General features: G+C 44.1%; 1 protein-coding gene and 1 long non-coding RNA gene across 4 annotated transcripts in view; one reads left to right on the plus strand and one right to left on the minus strand.

The window, feature by feature from the left end:
- RAB31 (RAB31, member RAS oncogene family) overlaps positions 1-22,956 on the plus strand; it is a 132,562-nt gene that overhangs the window by 13,672 nt on the left and 95,934 nt on the right. The window contains exon 1 of one of the 3 annotated variants that reach the window (XM_045005272.1): positions 9,402-9,579. The exons of 1 other annotated variant lie outside the window; for it this stretch is intronic. In XM_045005272.1, coding sequence (XP_044861207.1) covers positions 9,556-9,579 — 24 coding nt within the window. In that variant the 5' untranslated portion in view covers positions 9,402-9,555. Of the gene's footprint in view, positions 1-9,401; positions 9,595-22,956 lie in introns of those variants that run through there. One more of the 3 variants, XM_045005270.1, reaches the window with a different exon arrangement.
- LOC123363827 lies at positions 1,262-22,877 on the minus strand. Its single transcript, XR_006576909.1, has 3 exons — positions 22,806-22,877; positions 12,123-12,226; positions 1,262-1,367 (listed from the first exon to the last, which is right to left on the minus strand). It is a non-coding gene; the product is annotated as an uncharacterized LOC123363827 (long non-coding RNA).

Consider the following 22,956-nt stretch of genomic DNA (forward strand, 5'->3'; position numbering starts at 1 on the left):
AAATCTGGGGCCTTGAATGCTCACTTTTAATGAGACTCCTGATTTGAAACATGTATTGGCTACATTAAATCCGAGCAACTTCTCTGCTTGTTTTGCTCTTTACATTACAAGCATGCATGTACACGTGCACTTTGTAGTGAGTGTAACTTGAGAAAAGTGGCCAGCATAAGTATTTTTATTTAGATTATACAGCAAAGAGTATTGATAATTGGATGCTGAGCCTTTCATCACGAAGCTATTGTTTTGAATTCAGACCACATCAGTAGAGGTTGAAACAACTTAATGGCTGTATGATGGAGTAAGTGAAATAAGTTGTTGGTGTCAGTCCAGTTCCTAAAAGACATGGGGCTATATTCATTCACTGACTTGATTGGGGTACATCAGCTATGAATTTGGCCTATGAAGCCCAAGTCACAGAAATCAACACAATAATTAATGTTAATTGGCACACTTGCCTGGAGAGGCCAAGGACTGAATGGAGACTGAACTATCCCTGCAGCATTAAAAGTAGTTCCTCCAGCTTGGGGCTGAGGCACATTGGTGCAGGAGCGTGAGAAGGTTTCACTGCTGGTCTCTACCTGTATTGTGTATTACCTGTTCTGTGGTTTACCAGAGGCAATAGTCTTTAGTTTGTGAATTTGGCACTTTCCACAAGCACAGCATTTACAAAAGCAAAAAATCCCCAGCTTTGAGAACTGCACAAACCTTTTAGGCAGCAGCATGAAGCATCTTCATTGGATTTTATTTAAAAAAAGAAAAAAATGGATTTTCAGCAATATCACTGCGTTGCCTAAGAAAGTCTTTCCTTACTTGAGGGGGAGCTGCCCAGCAGGTTCAGGGGGTCTCAGGACAGCACAAAAGACCAGTAGGAGTGGAGAAATTTCTATGGCCCTGGATATGCTCCCCATCACCCCCAAACGTTTCTGAGGTGGTGGATAAAGGATAGCTCCTTGAAGGTCACGTTCCCTCTCCCCTGAAGAATGTTTGCAGATGCTTCCTCCTCTCTAGTCCTTTCCCCTGGGTTTTCCTGGTGGAAGGAGTAATTGGGCCATATATGTTATTTCTGCGCAATGAGCGACAGTGATCCTGGAATATGATGTGATTCCAAAAGAAAAGTAAATTTTGGTACGTTGGAGCTGCTCATTGCACCAATGTTTAATGGAAGAGTCACTGTGTTACTGGGCCTAATTTCCTTTTCATACTGTGAAAATCAGGAGTAATAGAAGTTAAGAGAATTGCATGTTTCAAACCTGTGTAAGTGAAAGGAGAATCAGGCCCTTAGATTTCTTCCATGTCTGTGCTGTGCTTCTGTAGTACTCACAGTACAAGAGGCTTGGGACTCAGGATGAGGACAATCTGTTTTTAATCTGCAGGAAAATTTAAAAATGTAAAAGAAAATGCCTCAAGGTTATAAGCTATAGCTTAACCACTGGATTTTGAATAGGCTATACAGTGTGAACCACGAGCTGCTCTTATTCCCCTGTTTCTGCTGACCTGAGCTGTTTGCTCTGTTGCTGCTGCTCTCCATTTAATAGATTTGGTACTTTCTAGGGACCACATCTTTAATATTTCTAGCAAAGTCATTATATTGTGCATTTGTGTATTTTATTTGTCCTTGGAAATACATATTTAAAAAGACTTCTTACTACAGGTAATGAGTTAACTTGCCTCCTGTTCTACGTATTGGGAACAAGAGCTGGGAAGGCAGCATATAGCAGGATGGCCCGGGAGCTTAACTCACCAGTGATGAGGAGGGAGAACTTTTTTGTGTCAAGAAGACACTTGCCAGGGACTGGGAAGGAAAGCAGCAGTGGGAGAGAGGAGGTGACTCATCAAGGAACTGGGATGGACCACAGCAGTTTAGGGAGCTGAATGGACATAAGGCTGGATTTATGTCTGCATCTGTCACCCACAAAAGAGAGAACTTAGGGGCCCTAGTGAGTGCCTCACAAGTGTCAAGTCATTCTCACACTATCCCTCCCTGTGAGTTACAGAAATATCATTATTCTTATTTTACAGATGGGGAAACTGAGGTACAGAGAAGTTAAGTGTTTTGTCCAAGGTCACACAGCAAGTCTGTGGTAGATTCAGGAAAATAATCCAGATTTCTTGACTCTCAGTCTTGTCCCTAATCACAAGACTATCCTTTTTCCCTTCTGAGGGGCTTGTTACTGTTAATCAGTTCTACCCTCCCCCAATAGCTAGCACTATATTGAATATAGACACAAGAGATTGGCCTGAATCAACCTTCCAAAACCAAATATCCCCCCAAGCCCTCACATCTGGAGCCAGATCAAAACCTTGTGGCTTGAGTCCAACTCCAACAGTCTAGTTCTCTCACACCTGTGTAAATCAGGAATTCTTCAGATGAAATCAGTGGAATTATACTGGTGTAAAACCAGGTAAATGAAAAGAGAATTGGACCCTATTAGTCAATGGAAACTGAAGTAAAGGATTTCAGAAGGAGAAAGCAGATTATTTGAAATGCTTAAGAAATACCTCTGAAAAACTGAGTCGCTTTTTTCATGTAACATGCAAAAAGCAAAATACAGTAGTGTATAAAGAAGCAAAGCAAGACATTATTTTAAAACACTGGAAAGCTTGTAGTTATTAATCAAAGTAAGCTTCCACAAAAGGAAAAAGTAAACCTTTAGGGTTGTAAGACTTGTTTTCCTTCAGCTTTGACCAGACATTTAAAAACACTGAAACATGACAAATTTCTCAAAAATGTTTCCCTGACCACAGCTCCTTTCATGCAGACAAACACAGAGGGTTATGCCAGTTCCTGGAAGGGGGAATGTCATTAGCTGTTCTTAATCCTTAAGCAGGGGTCTGTATGTGTTGTTTTCTCTCTCTCTCTCTCTTTGTCCCTAAGTAGATTGGCCTGATTTTGATATATTTTAATTTAATCTTTAGTGTTGCATTATTATTGTCAAAACAGATAGTCAAGGATAGAACTGATGATGGATGATCAGATAGCAAAAATAATCAGTTGCATATTACCAGGATTGTGTGAAAGTGGTGGCATTGTTTTTAAATGTGAAAATGTTCACCATTTTATACCAAGTGAAATTCAGAGGTTTCAACTGATTTGTTTACTCAGGGGTTTGCACAAATTTAACTAAACCAATTTAAAAAAGCAATTTAAGTTAAGTGGTGCAGCTTCTGCAGGTAGACCAGCCCACAATGTGTACAGTTAAGCACATTGGTAATTATTTGCAGGGTGGGAGCCTTACTGATTATTATTCTCATGGCAGTAAATATTTATACAATACCTCTAGGGTTATTCCTACTGATTGTTCTAGTAACAATAGATTACTGTTTCTGAGGAACACTTTATGCTAAAAGAGCCACTTTTAGAAAAGGAGAGGATATGATAGAGGTGTATAAAATCATGACTTCCCTGGTCCTTCTCGCATGAACAGAGAGCAACAATACCCAAAGTCTGAAGGTGCAAACAATTCGATGTTTATTGGGATGAACTTCCAGCAAGCTTAAATCCAAGTTCCTTTTTCCATATTTTGGAATCCCAACTTACTTCCTGTTTGCCCCTAATTTATATAGTAATATTCACAGCTATACCTTAACCAATGATTCTACTGAAATTTACCTAACCAATCCTAACATATTGTAACATGATTAACCAATTATATCCCACCACCTTAATTAGTTTACACCCAGCAAAATTAATTATACAGCAGACAGAAACAATCACAGAGCCAGACACAGACCATGCAAATAAACATAAAAAACAATACAGAAGCAAGGATTTCACAACTATATAAAGACATAAGGGGTTCCCAGCTGTGTCTATTGATAAGTGAGTTCTTACCAGACAGAAAACTATCGAACTAAATGTCCTTTTCCATCTTCTAGGCCAGGGGTAGGCAACCTATGGCACGGGTGCCGAAGTCAGCACGCGAGCTGGTTTTCATGGCACTCAAACTGCCTAGGTCCTGGCCACCAGTCCAGGGGGCTCTGCATTTTAATTTAATTTTAAATGAAGCTTCTTAAACATTTTAAAAGCCTTATTTACTTAACATACAACAATAGTTTAGTTATATATTATAGACTTATAGAAAGAGACCTTCTAAAAATGTTAAAATCTATTACTGGCACGTGAAACCTTAAATTAGAGTGAATAAATGAAGATTCGGCACACCACTTCTGAAAGGTTGCCAACCCTTGTTCTAGGCTCTTCCCTTTCTCTGGAGGTGATAGATCGGATCACCTTCCTAACAGCCCCAGATTGCCTTATTTCAGTATGACTACACAGGGCCTCAGACTATCACAGTGAGAGAAGGCCCTTATATAGATTCTTTCTTTTATACCTCTATAACTAGCTAAATAATAAACATATACCTAAATTCTTAAAGTATAGGCCTTTACAGACAGGTTTGAATATCTATATCCTAACACTCCAGCCCTTTTTTTTCTTTTGGGATCCTCCTGCCCAGGTCTCCCTGGAAAAGCATAGGACATATGGCGACACACTTCCTGATAGGGCCAGGCATCAAGGTAGAAAGTGTTGATGCTCCATTTGTCCCACTGCCCCTTGTGTAGTACCGTGCCCTGCACCTTCTCTCTTACGGGCATACCACACCTATTCCAATTAGTGTTCCAGACTTCCCATTACAGTGGGCCCAAGAAGGTTGAGTCCGGGTTGTCTAGTACACTGAGGGGGAGGGCTTACTACATTACATATAGGTTATAATTAGTGGCTGTTCGCTAGGCGGTTGTGCCCCCCTTAATTGTTTCCATATACAACGTAACACAAATACAGTTAACACCAGCTGCTATGATAATTCACAGCAACACTCAGAGTCCTGACCACTGCAGTATGGTCCAACATCCTGGCCACCACCAAAAACACTGCTTCTCCTCCTTTGACAGGGTTAAAATTTTGTCAGCGCCATCCTGTAGTGTGTATTGTAAGTGTGTTCAACTGTTGGCGCTTGCAGAAAGTTGCTCTTGTAATCTTTGTGTACTTTTGTCCATATTGTGTGTCCATTGAATATCCACAGTGAAATTTGGTATTGTCCAAACCAGTTCAACTACTTGGTACAGCATGGGGTAGTAGGTGCTGGTTTGATTGTTTACAACGATTAAGTCCACTGATCCATTGGTGCACCATAGTCCAGGTGGCAGTGTATAGAAGTTCATAATCTGGTTATATACTGGAAGGTTTTTGCCTCCTAGTATTATATTGCAGAATCGCATACATTCCCAACAGAATACACCGTACCCCATATACATTACCCCTAAATGCCCCCCTTTGCAATAGGCCATTGATCCTGCTCCTCCATAGTAATAGGAGAGGGGCACATCCATATTCCTCCTCTGGATATACAACTGCTTAATGTGATGACAGTCCAATTTATCCCATTCCACCACCCCCATCTATTTCCTAGTGGCTCCCAACGCGCTCCCCCTTCCCTAGTTACTCCCATAGGGCTCAAGGGGACTACCTTATTTGGATTTCCTTCCCATGGTATCACAGTAACAATTACACAAGAACTCTCCCCACAGGTGGGGGATGTTATTTTCCAGGCAGATGGGTATGTTTTTGCAATTGTGGATAAATATGGGCTAGCCTCCCGATTTAATACTGAAGGCCATTGTTCTGACCAAGCATCTCTCATAATATCCATTAACATTATCAACTGAGCATTTTGAATACCTACACATACTTCTCCCCATGTTAATCTTCTGAAGCCATCCCCCACCCATGTCACCAGGTCCCCTGCCCAATGAGTTAACTGCAAGTTTACCTCTACTGTTGTCCTCCACCCTGTGGCAACTGCCGATAGTTGTGCCATTAATTCATTAATTTGTTGTTGAAATTTTACATTTTGGCTTACTAACTGTTTGGTTACCCACTCATCCCCCAGATTCCATGTACCCAGCATAGTGTTCCCTGCTGACTGCAATCCCCTTTTTCGATTACGATTCCAGCTGTGTCCCCTCACCCACCAACTGAATTGTTATTTCAATCCTTTTATGTACATACTACAGTTAGGATGAATTTGGTTCATCCACCATTCCTTGGGGCATACCACCCATGTAATAGAGTGAAAGGATATGTTAAAAAGTGCTGGCTGCACCTGCTCCCACAATGGCTCCCATACATTTGCTCATCGGGGAATATTTTCGGCTCCAGGCTGTGGCCACTTTAAATTTGGATTCTTTCAACTTGGCATTCATATCACCTGTAGGGTTACATTGTGTAAAATGGTTAACTCATCATACACCCAGCATCCCAAAGGGGATTTTACGCCCAATGTAATATGTACATAACAATCACACCTTTGGGGATTATTTTCCATGGAAGTACCATTGTTGTTACATACGGTAACATGACACCCTAAATGTGGGGCCCTATTTTCCCCAGAGGGTTTATTCGCTCCAGGACACCAGAGGGTTATATTCTTTGGACCCTCTGTAACAAACCACATAGCTGGGTAACTGTGTTTTCCACTATCATTAATCATGGCAGCACTCAGGGAGTACCATGCAATATTTCCTGATAAATTTGATATTCTCCACTGGGTGGGGATTCCCCCATCTAATCCATAAACCATGTACCAACACTGCCAAATTCCTGTTGGAGTATTAGTGGCACATCTTTCTATGGGGAGATTCTCATAGTCTTCATTAGCTTTATTACCACAGGTTGAATGTGTAGCCGTCCGTGTGTTTCCTCCTTTTGACACTTCACATCATGGAATCTGAATAGAATTTGTAAATGTGACAATTGTGATTAGCACTAGTAATTGTTCCATCCAGGGACAGGGAATTTTTATCCTTTTCTCCTTTTTGATTTAACCTGTAATACACACATAACAAAATGTACACGTCCCCTTTCCCAATTCCCTGTTTGTACCTTTTTATTTGTGTGCAGTGAACCCACTCCCATCCTCCATTCTCTGTACCCAATAATAGCAGACTGGACCCTAGTTGGTCAAGGACAAGATAGGGGCCCTTCCATTTAGGAGCTAGGAATGGATGGTGTTGACCTGGAATCTTGTACATCACAAGATCTCCCACCATGGGTAGATCACGCTCCCTGGGCAGGTCATACCATGCTTTGACTCTTGCTGCTCCTTGCTGGTCTCGCCAGGCCACTGCCTGCTATACCTGTTTTACATGGTCGATTAGAGTTAAAATCCATTCTTGTGTTAAGCCGTGTGTAGTGACTTTCCCAGGTACTGGGGTAAGTAGATGTTTCCACTGTTCCATGGGCCTTCCCATGAGAACCTTGTATGGAGAAAATCCTGTGCCTTTGATTCTCGGGCCCTTATTCTCATTAAGACAAAGGCAGTAATTGTGACCAATTTTTCCCTCCCATTTCCACACCCTTTCTTAGCTCATTTTTAATGGTGCGATTCATGCATTCCACCTGTCCCGCAGCCTGTGGGTGATAAGCAATATGGAACAATTGTGTGATTCCAGTGAGGGCTGATAGCTCCCCTAACAGATCTGACCAGAAAGCAGCTCCTTGGTCTGAGTCACTCACCTTTGGGACTCCTCAGCGAGTGAATACTTCATTTACCAGTATTTCAGCAGTTACTCGGGCAGTTTGATATTTTGTGGGGAAAGCTTCCACTCACCCGCTGAAAGCATCCACTACCACCAACATGAACCGTTTTTTCCTGTGATCTGGTGGTAGGGGTCCTGTGTAATCAATTTGTATCCTTTCCCAAGGTCCCCTTAGGGCTTGCCTCATTAATTCTCCCCTTAGCACCTTGCGAGGTGGGTCGTGACTGGCACAGTCCAAACAATGTTCCAGATGTGATTTTAAATCAGCTGCCATTCCTGGCATGCTGCTGGTAGACGGGGAGCTGCAGCGCTGAACACCAGCATCCCCTTCCCGGTGGCAGATGGTGCAATATGACTGATATCCGTCTTCATCATCAGCCCGTGAGTGCTCCTGGCTGGCCTTGGTGAGGTCGGCTGGGGGTGCCTGGGTAAAAATGGGAATGACTCCTGGTCATTCCCGGCAGATGGTACAAAATGGCTGATAACCATCCTCATCATAGCAACTGGAGGCTGAGCTCCATCAGCCCCCCCCTTTCATGTCTAAAGAAAAGATTCTGTACTGCCTGGACTATCATAGCAGCGGGAGGCTGTGCTCCTCTCCCCCCTCACCCTTTAATGTCCTGCCTGGACTATCACAGCAGCTGGAGGCTTCCTCCCCCTCATTTTATCTCACTAAAAAGTCAGTGTTTCTTATTCCTGCATTCTTTATTACTTCATCACACAAATGGGGGGATACTGCCACGGTAGCCCAGGAGGGTTGGGGGAGGAGGGAAGCAACGGGTGGGGTTGTTGCAGGGGCACCCCTTAGAATGACATGCAGCTCATCATTTCTGCGGGATCTCTGGGGCTCTGACACGGAGCGGCTGTGCTCTCTGGTTCTCTAGTACACTTGTCCCATATTCTAGGCAGGACTGACTCTATTTTTAGACAAAACATAAAGAAGGGAATGACCCAGGGAGTCATTCCCAGTTTTGTCCATGCGCCCCCGGCCGACCTCAGCGAGGCCATCCAGGAGCACCCATGACAGCAGCAGACGGTACAAAATGACTGATAACCGTCATCTCATTGCCAATTTACAATGGCAGACGGTGCAATAGGGATGGTAACCATCTCTGCTACCTTGCAAAGGCAAATTAATGCTGTTGTGTAGCACTGCAGTACCGCATCTGTCAGCAGCATCCAGTACACATACGGTGACAGTGACAAGGCAAAACGGGCTCCATGGTTGCCATGCTATGGCGTCTGCCAGGGCAATCCAGGGAAAAAGGGTGCGAAATGATTGTCTGCCGTTGCTTTCAATGAGGAAGGATTGCGTGACGACATTTACCCAGAATCACTCGTGACACTGTTTTTGCATTGGGATCTCAACCCACAATTCCAATGGGCGGGGGAGACTGCGGGAACTATGGGATAGCTACCCCCAGTGCAACGCTCCAGAAATCGATGCTAGCCTTGGTATATGGGCGCACACCGCCGAATTAATGTGCTTAGTGTGGCCGCGTGCACTTGACTTTATACAATCTGTTTTACAAAACCGGTTTATGTAAAATCGGAATAATCCCGCAGTGTAGACATACCCTCATTCAGTGACTGTCAAGGGAGACTCCTGTATTTGGGATTCATTACTCAGGCACTCTGGGTAATGACACCCTTGGCTCTGGGTGTTGAACCCGCGCGTGCACAGTGGCTGGGGACCAGGCGAGGGCTTTCCTGGCCCGGCTAATCTGAGCGCTTCGCTGTCATTGCCGGGCAGCGGGGGGTCCTGGTGCCTCCAGGGAGCAGAGCTGCAGCGTCCCAAACCGCCGCTCCTCCTATCTGCTGAAGTGGAGAGATTCGTGTGTGTGTGTTGGCCTGGGGGGAGGAAAGCTCCAAAAAGGACGAGGAGGAGCTGGGGCTGTGCTCATGTGACCGGTGGCGGCTCAGGCAGCGCCGCCGCTGCTTTTCCGTTCCCCACTCGGGAGAGCCGGCCGGGGAGTGACTCCGCCGGACGATGCGAAGCGGCGTCTCCCCACGCAGATGATGGCGATACGAGAACTGAAAGTGTGTCTGCTTGGAGTGAGTAGCGGCGTGCGCCGGGCGGGTGGCGGGGCTCGGCTTGGGCAGGCCCCCCCAGCACAGGCTCACGAGAGCGAGACCAGGCTGCCAGCCGCCCTGCGAGGCTCCCGGGAAGTTTGCGCCGAGTTCCTTGCGGACGGACTTTCTTCTTTGTCCCCGGCTCCTCTTTGTGCCTGGCGTGGCGGAGCCCGCGATAAAGGGAGCTGCTTGGGCCCGCCCGCGTCCCCGCTTGGGCTGTGCTCCGGAAAAAGGCATTGGCCGGGAAGTTGTTGTGCTAAGGATGTGGGCAGCTGGGCATTTTTTCGTCCAGATTGTCTGTGGTCTCGCTCCACTTCTCCCCCACCCCCTTCAGTTCCCTTCTGCGCCCGGTGGGGGACTGAAAATGTTCTGTTTCCTGGAAGACACCATTTCCAGCTGGGACAAGGGCCTGCTGCCCCCCCCCCCAACCTATGGACCTTTGCCGTCCACTGTCCCGCGCTAAGTGTCTCTCCAAACATGGATTTGGGGGGTTGTGTTTATTATCGAACTTTTAATGCTGTAGAGTTCAATGCACAGCTACAGGGTGCTAGTGCATTAAGTGGAAGGAAGCGTTGTGGTACACAGATCATACCGGCCAAATAATAGATCCCACTCAACTGAAAAAGTGCTTGTCTCTCCCTTTTTGAGGGTTTTATTATCTGGCTGTGGTAAATTCCTTCAGACTGAAACTTGGTATACAACATACCAGGTTCCTGGGTGAGATTTTTTCTTTCCAAAAGGAGATAAATTTGGCTGTTGAAATGAGATGCTGTTTATACAGCCATGGAGGTTAACCCATCTCCCTCTCTCTCTTTTTTTTAATCATAAATTTTCATAGATCATTTGAAGTGAACGAATTTCACTGCGTTTTGTTTACCTTTTGTCTTTCACTTACCTTGGACAAGGAAAATTATCATTAGTCCATGTTAATTGTTGTTTCTAGTGATTTTCACTTTCTGGTTCTTAACTACTAGCCAAGGCTGCAATGTTTGGGCAGCAAACAGCGAAGGGGAATTTTTAAATCCAAACTATTATTTCCATTGCAGTTTTAAATGTGAATTTCATATATAAGAGCAAAACCTAAAATTTTGCTGGAATCTGTTTCTTTGAACCTCTTGATTATCCAGTCCTTAATACTTGCCATATACTATCTACTTAATCTAAACGATTCCTGTGGGATGCGGGACACCTCACAGCATCTGATTTACTTTCACAACACACTCCTGGGGTGTTCTTAGAGCTTCTATTGCAACAAACTAGGATGGATAAAGAATTCTTACAGAAGAATGCCTCTTCCAACTTCAGTCTTGCTTACACTAGAGAAACTTTTGACAAATGGCCTGTCATTATTACCATTCGTCTAACTGAACCAATGTTAACAAGGGTAAACAAGATTTTTCAAAATCTCTGTAGTGTAGAGAGGGCATTATTGTTACCCCATGTCATCGCTTGTTTCAAATACCCCTAAACAAGATTTTTCATGGCATTTGCTGTGTGCTTTGTACATTGACTTCAGTGGAGTTACTAAAACTTGGTCTAATGAACTCATAACAAAAGTTTCATTCTGTATAATAGTAATTTCTTTTTGCTTCTTCTCTTTCTTCATTTGAAATAATAATGTGCTTAGGTTTGTGATTTGGATCTACTCTCTGCCATTCACAAAAATAATCTTGCATTAAAATGTGCTGATGAAATTACTCTATGAATATTAGTTAAGCACAGCATGTAAAAATTCAGAGCTTTTGAGAGTCTCTGTCATAGAATTTCATGTAAGTTTTAAAAACAGGAAAAGTCATCTGTATGGATACAAAGATTTTATATCATACCCCCATGAAACCGAGAATAGCTTTATAAACTTAGATATGTACAGTGAACTATTTTAATGCAATATAAATGAATTGCCACTTTAAAAAACACTCGCTAACCAAATTTTTCAGTGCCTTGGTGTTGGCATTTACACAAGTACAAAGTAGGTGTAAATGAAGAGTTTTGCCCAAAGTAGTTGGCAATAATCATTCTTCCCTCGCCAATGAAAATCTCTGCATTCATCTTTAAAATTGTATAGTTGCAAAAGTAAACACAGTTTACTCAAACTTGAGAAGTCTGTGTTAGAACAAGTAAATGCTTTTTTCCCCCACAAACAGCAAATCCTGTAATCGTGGTGTTTATAGAGGCAGAGGCAGAAGCAGTCTTACGAAATGACATTCCTCTTGCAGTAAATTTATTGCTATTTTGTAACATTAAATGTAAGAGTTCTGTAGGATTTTTGTTGTTGTTTTGTTTGTTCTAAGGCAAGGAGAAGAACATACAGAACAACTACATGTGCCGTGAATTCAAAACTATTCGATACATTCACAAAAAAATTAGGGTAGCAGAGGAAACATTTAAGAAAACATGAAGAACTACAGTTACATCAGCCTTGTAGTTACTGAGAGGAGGTTCCCTCCTGAGTCTTAATACACTTTAGTTCTACAAAACCATTCACTGCTGATCATAGTCATCTCACTTACCATGGAGGCTGGCAGTCAAGTTTTTCAAGACTCCAAAAGGCTTCATCTGACAGATCCACTGCCTATCAGCAAAGACAGATTTCCAGAATTGGCCAGTTGAGTGCCTGCCAGTGAGAACAAGTTCATCCATTAATCTTTTGGTCTACTTAAAAGAGCTCTCTGCAGGACGCCAATCCAAAATAGAGCCTGAAGATCTAACAAAAGAAACCTTAGAGTTATCTTTTTAATAGTTCCTAGGATCTAGTTTCATACATGTTATGAAATGGGATAGGTCCAGCAGCAATGTACCCAGTAGGCCACTTGGTAATCAGTAAAATCTGAGGCACCTAAATTCTATAAAAGATGCAGATCCTTATGCAAGAAATTGCAAGAAATGGAGATCCTGGGAACATCAAGTCAGATTTTGAGCCCATCTCCCTCCTCCATTTGTGAAAATAGCTCTAGATTATATTTCTCAATCAGACTATGGAGGAAGACTTCTCTTGTCCTATCCCAAACCAGTTCTCATTACAGTGTACAAACCTGCACAGTGCAAAGCGTCTGAAATCTGCCTGTAGCTGCCCAGCTGACAATTCCCGATTGGGAACTGTCAGCTGGCATAGAGCAAAACCAGCTCCTGCACAATTTGCAAACTCTCCATCCCAGTGTAGAAGGTGTGTGTTGTGGGAGAGACCAGAACCATCCACCACTCTCAGCTGACCATTAGGGACAACAGCCAGCTATTGTGAACTACAGCAGCATTCCATGGCTGGGCTGGAGCCACTGTAGGAGAAATGGAGACCTGTAACTGGTTCCTTGATGCCCCAGTCCTCCTGCACTGAGCACATCTTGGCACAGGAGAGAATCTGGCCCAATGTTCTTGATGTGAATGTACTGACACTCAGATTTGGGGATCCAGGCTATATTTCACCATTTACTCATCAAAAGTGAGTAGCTCGTTGTTTTTAAAACACATGGGTAGAAGGAAAAGCTTGATTTCTTGCAGTATCCACTTCACGAAACTCAGGAAAGTGTGCGGTACAGTACTGTAAGATGAAAGGAGAAATCTCTCTCCCTTTTATGAGAAACCTTTAGACCAGGGTTTCTCAACCTGTGGGTGGGACCCAAAACTGGGTCGCCAGAATGTTTCAAAAGGTTGCGTAGCAGCTCCTGTCCCACAGGGCTGGCTCGGCTCACCTCCCTGCTCCAGGCACCACAACCTCAGGGAGCCCAGTGCCACTCAGGTTTGGCCCAGCCATTGTGATAACAGGAGTCCAGGTGGGCAAAATTTGAGTGAGTGGCACTGCAACCCCATGAACCAGGTCACAACTCCACTCACACAACTTTGGTCCAGTCAAGGGGGCAGGGCCAAATGTGAACAGCGGTGCTATCCTAGAGGTTGCAACTCCCAGAGCCAAGAGCCAAGCCCAGCCAGCCCCCCTGCATAGTAGCTGCAAGAGCTGCCACTGTGGGGTGAGTGCTAGACTCATCCTCTCCCCCACTCCTCCCCCCACCCGGGAGGCAGGACCCAAATATAACCACCCGAGGCAGGGCGTCCACCCTCACACTATTTACTGGGTTGCGACAGGCCATAAACATTTACAAATTGGTCCTGAGCCCAAAAAGACTGAGAACCACTGCTTTAGACAACATTTTAAGACTACATGCTCCTGGAGGATGGGCCCTCATGTTGTGTCTAATGGAGTGAGAAACATGAGACATGAACAGAAGAGTGATGAAAGGGAACCTCAGGGCAAACCTGTCCTAATCTAACCCAAATTTATACACAGGTTAATTTTAGGATTAGGCTCTAAGACGTTTGGTGAGCATAGATTCATAGATTCCTGGCCAGAAGGGGTCATTATAATTATCTAGTCTGACCGGCTGTGCAGCACAGGCCATAGAACTTCCCAAAATAATTCCTGGAGCAGATCTTTTAGAGAAACATCCGATCTCGATTTAAAAATTTGCCAGGTAATGCTTGGTAATTGTTCCAGTGGTTAATTACCCTCACTGTTAAAAATCTATGCCTTATTTCCAATCTCAATTTGTCTAGCCTCAACTTCTAGCCATGGGGTGGTGCTCTGTTACTCATGATTCAGTGAGGAGAAATAATTTGAGGGGAAGCAGGTTGCGCTTGCTGGTGGGCTGTCAAGGACATTGCGCCTCACTAACGTTGCAAGGTATTGAGCAGCTAGCTGTGAATTATCCTGTTTTCTTAGAACTTTTGGGGACATTTCAGTGTGAGTGGCCCCATGGCTGCCTCTTCTCTTGCTTTCTTCTGAGTAGAGCTATTACAGCTGAATATGCTATTACTCCTGGATAGCAGTATGAATAATGTAAAATAGCCGTGGCACATATTTTGCAAATACTAGGTTTCACTTAACCATGTATGCCATGGTCATGCCCCGTCTTTGCCCCTATAAGAACTTCATATTCACTTCCTCCTGTTCACCAGTGCTCAGAGATTTGCTTGCGTTACCTAGCTCTGTGCAGAGAAATCTAATCATTCTGCACAGGGGTTGAGTAAATTGTGAATGCTTGCACTTTGGAGCTCTACTCTTCTTTCTGCAGCCTGTAGGACTGAGGTATAGCTTCTTGCCAAGTTCTGACATAACTGCTGTGTGGCTACTACTAACAAGGTTTCCAGCCTTTGGACTGAGGCTGTGCTCCTTGACTTGTTACATTTTAGGGAAACTGTTAGCTTGCCCTGGTAGGGCTTCAGGAGGTGGCTTATTAGTTTTTATCTGCTGTGACCTACCTGCTCCTCTGCTTTCTTTATTTACCAAGTTTTTACGGTATGTCTGGGCATGTGTTACATGTACAGTACTGTACAGGTGTATCAACTGCCAGTGTAAACATATGCAGATTATAGAAAAGTAGTCAGAATTCTTTGATAATGTAGGTAATCTGGAACACGTTGTTAATTTTAGTAAGGATAAAATCTCTCTGGCATTCCAGTTGTGAGGACATGATAAACTAGGGGAAAAAATAGGGCCTGGACTGCAATAGAATGTGGAGCCATTTTCTGTAGCAAAATCTTTCTGTAAAAATTGAAACATTTAATGTACCATTTAATTTAGCCGTTACATTGCAAGTGTCTCTCTGAATATCTTTAAATTATACTAGTGTTTAAAAAAACAACAGAACGTATTAAATCTGACCTGCCTCCAAAAACCGTTATGTTATAGGGTTGCCGTTCCTGAAGTGAGGGGCTGGGCTGGGGTGAGGAAATCGAGGCACAGTGGGGAAGGGGGGTCCATCCCTGGAGCGAAGGGCCGGGGTGGGGAAATTGGGGCACAGTGGGGTGGGGGGGGGTCCAGTCCTGGAGCGAGGGGCTGGAGTGGGAAATTGGGGCACTGGGGGGGAGGAGTCCAGCCCTGGAACGAGTGTGGAAATCGGGGCACAGTGGGGTCGGGGGGGTCCAGCCCTGGAGCAAGGAGCTGGGGTGGGGAAATCAGGGCACAGCAGGGCGGTGTGGGGCAGACAAGTTACCCGATCTCCCTCCAGACAGCGCCAGTACCTACTTTGGAGCCTGGTCCGGGAGTCAGACAGTTCTCTCTGTCAGGCTGGGGGGTGGGAAGAGCAGCAGCTGTTAAGCAGAGCCGCTCCTCCAGATCCCAGCAGCAGCTGCTGCTTTTCCCACCCCTCAGTGGCGGAGGCCGGTTACTGCAGGTAACCAGACAAAGCTGACTGGACGCCGCCAGTTTCCCTTTTCGACCGGATGTTCCGCTTGAAAACCGGACACCTGTCAACCCTAGGCTATTATTTGTACAATGGTAGACCAGAGGTCTTTGTCAGGATTGGGGCCCCATTGTGCTAGGCACTGTACAAACTTTAAATAAAAGAGTCCTTGCCAGAAAGAGTTTACAATCTGAGGATCCAATCCTGCAATTGGCTCTATGGAGGCAGATCTTTATGCTGACATGGGGTCCCAATGAAGTCAGTGGGGCTCCAGATGGGTGCAGGGGTCCATCCACACATAATATATTGTAGTTTTGTGGCATAAAGAGGAACAAAATGTAATGGATGAGTGCAGAAGACAAGAGTGGAAGTGAAAGGATTGCAAGATTATGTCTATTAGCTAAATGTATATTTCATTAAGTTTTTTATTTATGTACTGAATAGCAAGATGAACTAGAGAGACTGAATCACTGACAGGCTATTTTCCAGTCAGTGATACATCACTAACTTTTGTTCACTCATTCATGGGTGGTGGGTATCATAGGCTGGGGAAGGCTGTGCCTTCCCAAACAGCCAGGTGTGGCCCCATCCATGCTCCGCCCTCAGGCTCCCTCCTGTTTCCTGCTCTGGCCACTCTTTCCAGTTCCCCGGGCAATGGCCCCGGCTTGGGCTCAGACTGGGGCTGGCACTGCTCTTCGGGGATGGGAGGACTGGGGCCGCGCCACCCACCCTCCAAGCACTCTGAGGCTGGGGCCACTGACACACCGAGGCTGGGGCCACTGACACACCAGGGCTGAGGGAGCTGGGGCTGATCTGGGGCTGTGGCCAGTGGCTGTGGTGGGGTGTGTGTGGGGCTCTGGGCTGCAGTGTGTGTGTGTGTGGGGGGAGCCTCAGCTGGAAGGGGTGGGGCTGGGAGTTAGCCTCCCACAGCCAGCAGTCCACATGCCACCCATGCACTCATCTTATTATTAAAAATAATTAAAAAAAATATCAAGGCTACACTTAGGTCTAAATTTCCATATTCCTGTTTTCCTCTTTCACCATTCACATGTTAGAAATAGCAGAACACTGTGGAATTTTGACTTAAATATTTTGTGTGTGGGAACTACAACCCAACAACAACTGCCTAGAAAAATCAGTTAGATATTAACTGAGAAATGTAATTTATTTCTTTTGTTTTGGTAAACAAATATGGTACGTTTAGAAGCATAAGTTAGCTTTTTTCCTTTTTAATAAGCCTGATGAAACATTTTTATAAAGGGTCAGATTCAAATGTTCGTGACAGTGTAGTGTTGGACATTGAACAATGGATCTGCTAAATGCAGAATGCTACAGAATCCAGAATTTTCTGTCTTAAATGCTTTTCTGAACAGTTTCCAACACTTTTTATTATTATTTATTCTTCCTAAAGTTTGGGATGATTATTTAGTAAAATTATTTAGGAAAAAATAAACAGAGGCCACATTCTGCTCTCATTTACACCTGTACAACCTGACTGAACACACAAGGCCAGGGATCGGCAACCTTTGGCACGTAGCCCGTCAGGGAAATCCACTGGTGGGCTGGGACAGTTTGTTTACCTGCAGCTCCCACTGGCTGCGGTTCGCTGCTCCAGGCCAATGTGGGTGGCGGAAAGTGGCATGGGCCGAGGGATGTGCTGGCTGCCGCTTCCTGCAGCCCCCATTGGCCTGGAATGGGGAACCTCGGCCAGTGGGAGCTGCAATCGGCTGAAACTGCGGACACTGCAGGTAAACAAACCGTCCCGGCCCACCAGTGGATTTCCCTGACTGGCTCTGTGCCAAAGGTTGCCGATCCGTGCAGTAGGCCCTGGTCTACAACTACAAACTTATGTCAATTATAACTACATCACTCAGGGATGTGTAAAATCCATCCCCCTAAGCGTGCAGTTATACTGACCTAACTCCAGGTGTAGACAGTGCTTCTCGGGGAGGTGGAGTACCTACACCAATGGGAGAAGCTCTCTGTTTGGTGTACATAGCATCCTCACTAAGTGTTACAGTGGCACAGCTGCACCTGTAGTTCTGTAAGTGTGGACAAGCTCTAGGTTTGCACCAGCATAACAAAAGGCAGAAGTGGGCCCACAAGATATTTCACTATTTATGAGTAACCAGACTAGAAAAGGGATTCCTTTGTGCAGCAGTTTGTTGTTCACAGAACTGTGTGATGCTCAGTGCTTAACATGCATTTCTGAGCTGTTGATTATACTTGTTTACTAGCTGAGGGCTTGCCATGGGATGGGGTTATAATAAATAAATTGTATGCAAGTTGTGGTTATTCTGCATGTTAAATCATATTACATTTTGGTTTCCAGATTATTGCAGAGTGCTTGTGCGTTTTTGCTGTTGTACCTTTCCGTCTTCTCAGGATCTGTTACTTTTCTTTCTTAGTAATTCAGAAACAATTAGATTCCATCTGTCCACCAAAAGGAGGAATTGGAATCAATAGTAAACTCCATTTTCTAGACACCACTTGCTAAGGACACTCATGCTCAGGAAAATGTAATGGAGCAAACTGAAGCATTCCCTGTAAGAAACTATCCTGTAAATTCTCTTGACCATTATGTCAGATGATCACCAGATGACTGACTTTGAAAAAACCAAAGCCACTCTTCACATTTACAGATCAAGAGCTTTTGATTTGTGTGATTTATCCTTACAATTCAATAATACTTTTTCCTGTAAGGGCAACCAGAAAGGAAAGTGTTTTTTCCTAAGGACATATCTTTATAATTGTAGAAAGACCTGTCCATCATTCAGTTCTGGTTTAATTATTTTCTTTAAAACATAGTTAAATGTTTGGGGCTGGGGGGTGGGGGGGGAGAGAAAAAAAGGAAAACCTACAAAAGGCAGCTTACAGAGGAAGAGTAGATCTTTAAAAGACACGGCTAACATTAAGCAGGGTGTTTTGTGTTGTTTTTCTCCTTAAAATGGAATCTAAGCAGTGTGCTCTCAAGCTTTTCAAATGTTCGTGCACACATAAGGGCTTGAACATGTGCAAACTCGTATATGTGCAGGTAAATACCAATTTGTGCAAATGTATCAGTATGTGCATGTGCAAAGCAAGGGTTGCATGGGTGCTTTGGACCTTGCACCATGGGCAAGTTGGACATGCACACACACATGCATATGGTATGCAACCCTTGATTTGCACATACACATTCAAGCACAAATTAGGATTATTTTTGCTACATTTAAGTTTGCATGCATGCAAGCCCTGAGGTGCACATGATTGGTTGAAATCAGGACCTTTATGGCCATAATGTTTAGATACATTTTTTCCTCCTTTAAAATTTTATCAATGAATAGGTGTACTTTTAAGGGTATATTTTCCTATTCAAACTTCTGCATTCACTGCACAAAGGAGTGAAAAATCATTTACATGTTAATGAAAATTTCTTCCAGGAAGCTGTTGCCTATTCTTATTAGTGATCAAGTGGCCAGATAATTTCAATATATGCAATAAATGTGTTTGTCTAATTAGACAGCGACAAGGGCACAACCCACTGGAATTAGACATGTTAATTCTAAACCAATGATAGGAAGAAAGAAGTTAAAATTTTGTTCATTTTTAACTGTAAAGAAGAGGCTGTTTAATCATAACTGGATTGGGGCTTTAAAGCAAAGACCTTTACCGGGTGAACATTGTGAAGGGGAGCATGCTGCTATTGGATTCCTGGGGGAATTTATCTGACCACCTAGAATTCCCCTTAGGACATACTGACAGTCAATGCTAGAGTGGCCCTGGTAGCACTGCCAGACTTAAAACAGATGCATTGTGCACTCCTGTCCCCCTGGCCAGTGTTATGGGGGTGAATGGACACGGACCCTCCTCTTACAGGCTCCTGGCAGCCCTCGCAGGGAGTAGTGGCCCCACTCTCCAGCCACATTGTGACTGGCTTGTGAGCAGGGATGCAAAGGATGGGCAAGGCTTCTTATGTGCTCCTCTTCTCTGTCTCATACATTTGAGCCTACAATCTGGTTTTCAATATATACTTTGACATAGTGAACTAACATCTACTCCAGGGGTAGGCAACCTATGGCACAGGTGCCGAAGTCGGCACGCGAGCTGATTTTCAGTGGCACTCACACTGCGGGTCCTGGCCACCAGTCCGGGGGGCTCTGCATTTTAATTTAATTTTAAATGAAGCTTCTTAAACATTTTGAAAACCTTATTTACTTTACATACAAGAATAGTTTAGTTATATATTATAGACTTATAGAAAGAGACCTTCTAAAAACGTTAAAATGTATTACTGGCACGTGAAACCTTAAATTAGAGTGAATTTATGAAGATTTGGCACACCATTTCTGAAAGGTTGCCGACCCCTGATCTACTCATTGACTGCATACTATATGATTTTGACAGACAAGATGGCTAACTATTTTATGATTTCTTACTCCTTTACATCAAAGATGAGGGGAATTACAAATGATTTGGTTACTAAATGGGCTTCAGGTACCACATGCTGGGTACTAACACAAGAGGACTCTTAAGTTTCTAAAACTAAACTGGCTCTTTATTAAGGGAACTATCAAAAATAGGGTGACCAGACAGCAAGTATGAAAAATTGGGACTGTGTGTGTGGGGTGTGTGTGTGTGTGTGTGTAAGTAAGTGCCTATATAAGAAAGCCACAAATACTGGGACTGTAAAATCAGGACATCTGGTCATCCTAATCGAAAGAGATGCTGCAACTGCTACAAAAAATACTACAGTACATATTTATTCTGGGAGGATGTGACACTTCAGAGTTCTTCTGACAGCTTGGGTACTACAGAGGCAATGGCCACATAAGAACCTAGGTAAATGGACAGAAAGAGGTCATAAAGGAGGCACTAGACTAGGATAACCTTGAGTGCTTTAATCACATGGGAATGAAAAAAAACCCAACTAGAGCTTCTTTTGGTAATTTCGTTGTGTCCGTTCCCATGAGTTTAATATTTCACTAATTTAAATTTTCATTATTCTCTCTATTCTGTAACATACCAGTAAATACATTATTTAAGATGATTTGGGTTTTGTCTGGGGAAGCTTGGTACTTGAAAGAAAATGAAGTGCCCTCTTGAGACAGTGGGTGTGACAGCATCTGCATGGTTCAAGGGTCTGGAGAAAGCTGTGCAGACTTCTGTCTGGAACAATGCCTCAGATGGGCCTAAAGGTCTCAGTGAGTGTACAGGAGGAGGAACAAATGACTCAAAGGTACAAGGTACAATAAGGCTGAGGACTGAATGGGTCTAAAATTAGCAACTTTGTGCTGTTAGAATGGAAATCTAGAAACCCCTGTGTGTCCTTTTTATATGTAGAACCTTAGTGGCTTCTGGAAACTTGTTTTATAATTCCTGTAGTGGGAAGGTTTCAGGTATTATAGTAAATAAATCCCAAATTGCTACTAAGCTAGGATGAAAACAGCAGTAGAAACAAATTCATTGGTAACACTTGTAGGACTTTAAGTAACAATTTGCTGTTTTATAACATTTTATGTGCTAATTAGCAGATGAAAAAAATACAAAAATAGAGTTAGACATGAAAAATACCTTAGAAATCCATTTTTAGCTGCTGGACTTTTGTAAATAATGGCTTAACTGCCTCCTTAATAAAGTTTAATATTTAATTCCTTGCTACATGATGCCCTGTGATTCTCACTTTTACATGTCGCTGGAGCCACAGATGTTGCATCCTTTTTCCCCCTGCTTGACTCAATCTACCAGAGCAAAAAACAAATCAAGTTTCTAAGAGTATAATATAAATACTTGATTTTTTTATTGTTTAACCCAGTGTTTCTCAGTGGATGGGATTGCAACAGCACTGGGGGTCATGAATTATTGAAAGTTCTGTTACAGGTCAAAGCACAGAAAATCTTGCTCCCCTACTTCCCACCTTTTCTAATCAAGTATTCTCTGTCAACCTCTCAAAACACACCCACAAATAAATTATATAGGCTAATCATTGTTACAATAGCCTGGACTCTTGGGTGTTGCCGCTAGCCACCCTTTTATCCACACAGAAAAACCTCTCCCCTGAGTTAAGCGGTGCTTTCAGCCTGGATTAACTGGCCTATCTGGGGGTGTGGGTTAGAACCTAGGTTCCACTTTCACTAAGGGTGGTAACCCAACCATTTTGCAGTGACAACACAGGCTAAGTCACCTGAATGCTGATAGTCTTCCAATGCCTTCACACAGTTCCCCTTGTATTCAGAAGGATAGACATGTTCTCCAGTTCACTGACAAAGGATCAAGCAGTGGCACACTTTACTGGTTGTGCCCCCAGAAGTCCAGCAGAACACACATGCGAGTGCAGCACTGCCAAGGACACAGTAACTCAGGGCTTTGCTCTGTAGCCTGTCACACCTGGGCTAGGCTAACCCGAGTGCCAGTCACCAGGGCTAACTGAAGTGAAGACAGATCCCAGACACAGCCGACGTGTCTTAGTAGGGTCAAAGCTCAAACCCAACCTGGCGTTTGACTTCCTTAACAAACAAATTAGCAGTAAGACAACAAAGTCCAGTCGAAGCATTCTCCCACGCTTGGCTGTTCCCAAACTCACGACTTTGTAATCTATCCCTTAGGTCTTCGCTGCTTCAGACCCCTGGTCCTTCTATCAGGGCAGCCCTTGCTTCCTCCTTGTATTCCCTCCAGTTGGAGCCTCCTCCCCTCCAAGCTTCATATTGCTTGCTGGTGTTGTAAGGCAGTGCCAGTGTCAGCTCCTGTCTACAGTACAGTTTGTTAACCCCTGTTAGGATGACCAGAAAGCAAGTATGAAAAATCGGGACAGAGTGTGGGGGGCTAATAGGTGCCCATATAAGAAAAAGCCCCGAATATCAAGACTGTCCCTATAAAATCGGGACATCTGGTCACCCTAACCCCCGTGATGCTTTGTGGGTTCACCCAGACCAGTAAGGGGTTCTGTCACCACCTGCTCTGTAAAACTGGGGGCCTTAAGGCTGTGCAGCTTTGGCGCGAAGCCCTGACACCGGCAGCATGTCCACAGCACAAAGGCCTCACCCTGAGCTTCCTCCAGCCCAGTTATTCCTGGCAGGGTGACCTCAGCAACCCTTCCAGTCTTGAGTCTTCCTTGGAGTATCCAGTCCCTCTTTGTTGTGTATTTGGTTGTCATGGTTTTTGTTGCTATGGCAACTGAGTTAGATTATTATGG

The sequence above is a fragment of the Mauremys mutica genome, chromosome 2 (assembly GCF_020497125.1).
Source record: "Mauremys mutica isolate MM-2020 ecotype Southern chromosome 2, ASM2049712v1, whole genome shotgun sequence".
In the NCBI taxonomy this organism is placed as follows: Eukaryota; Metazoa; Chordata; order Testudines; family Geoemydidae; genus Mauremys; species Mauremys mutica.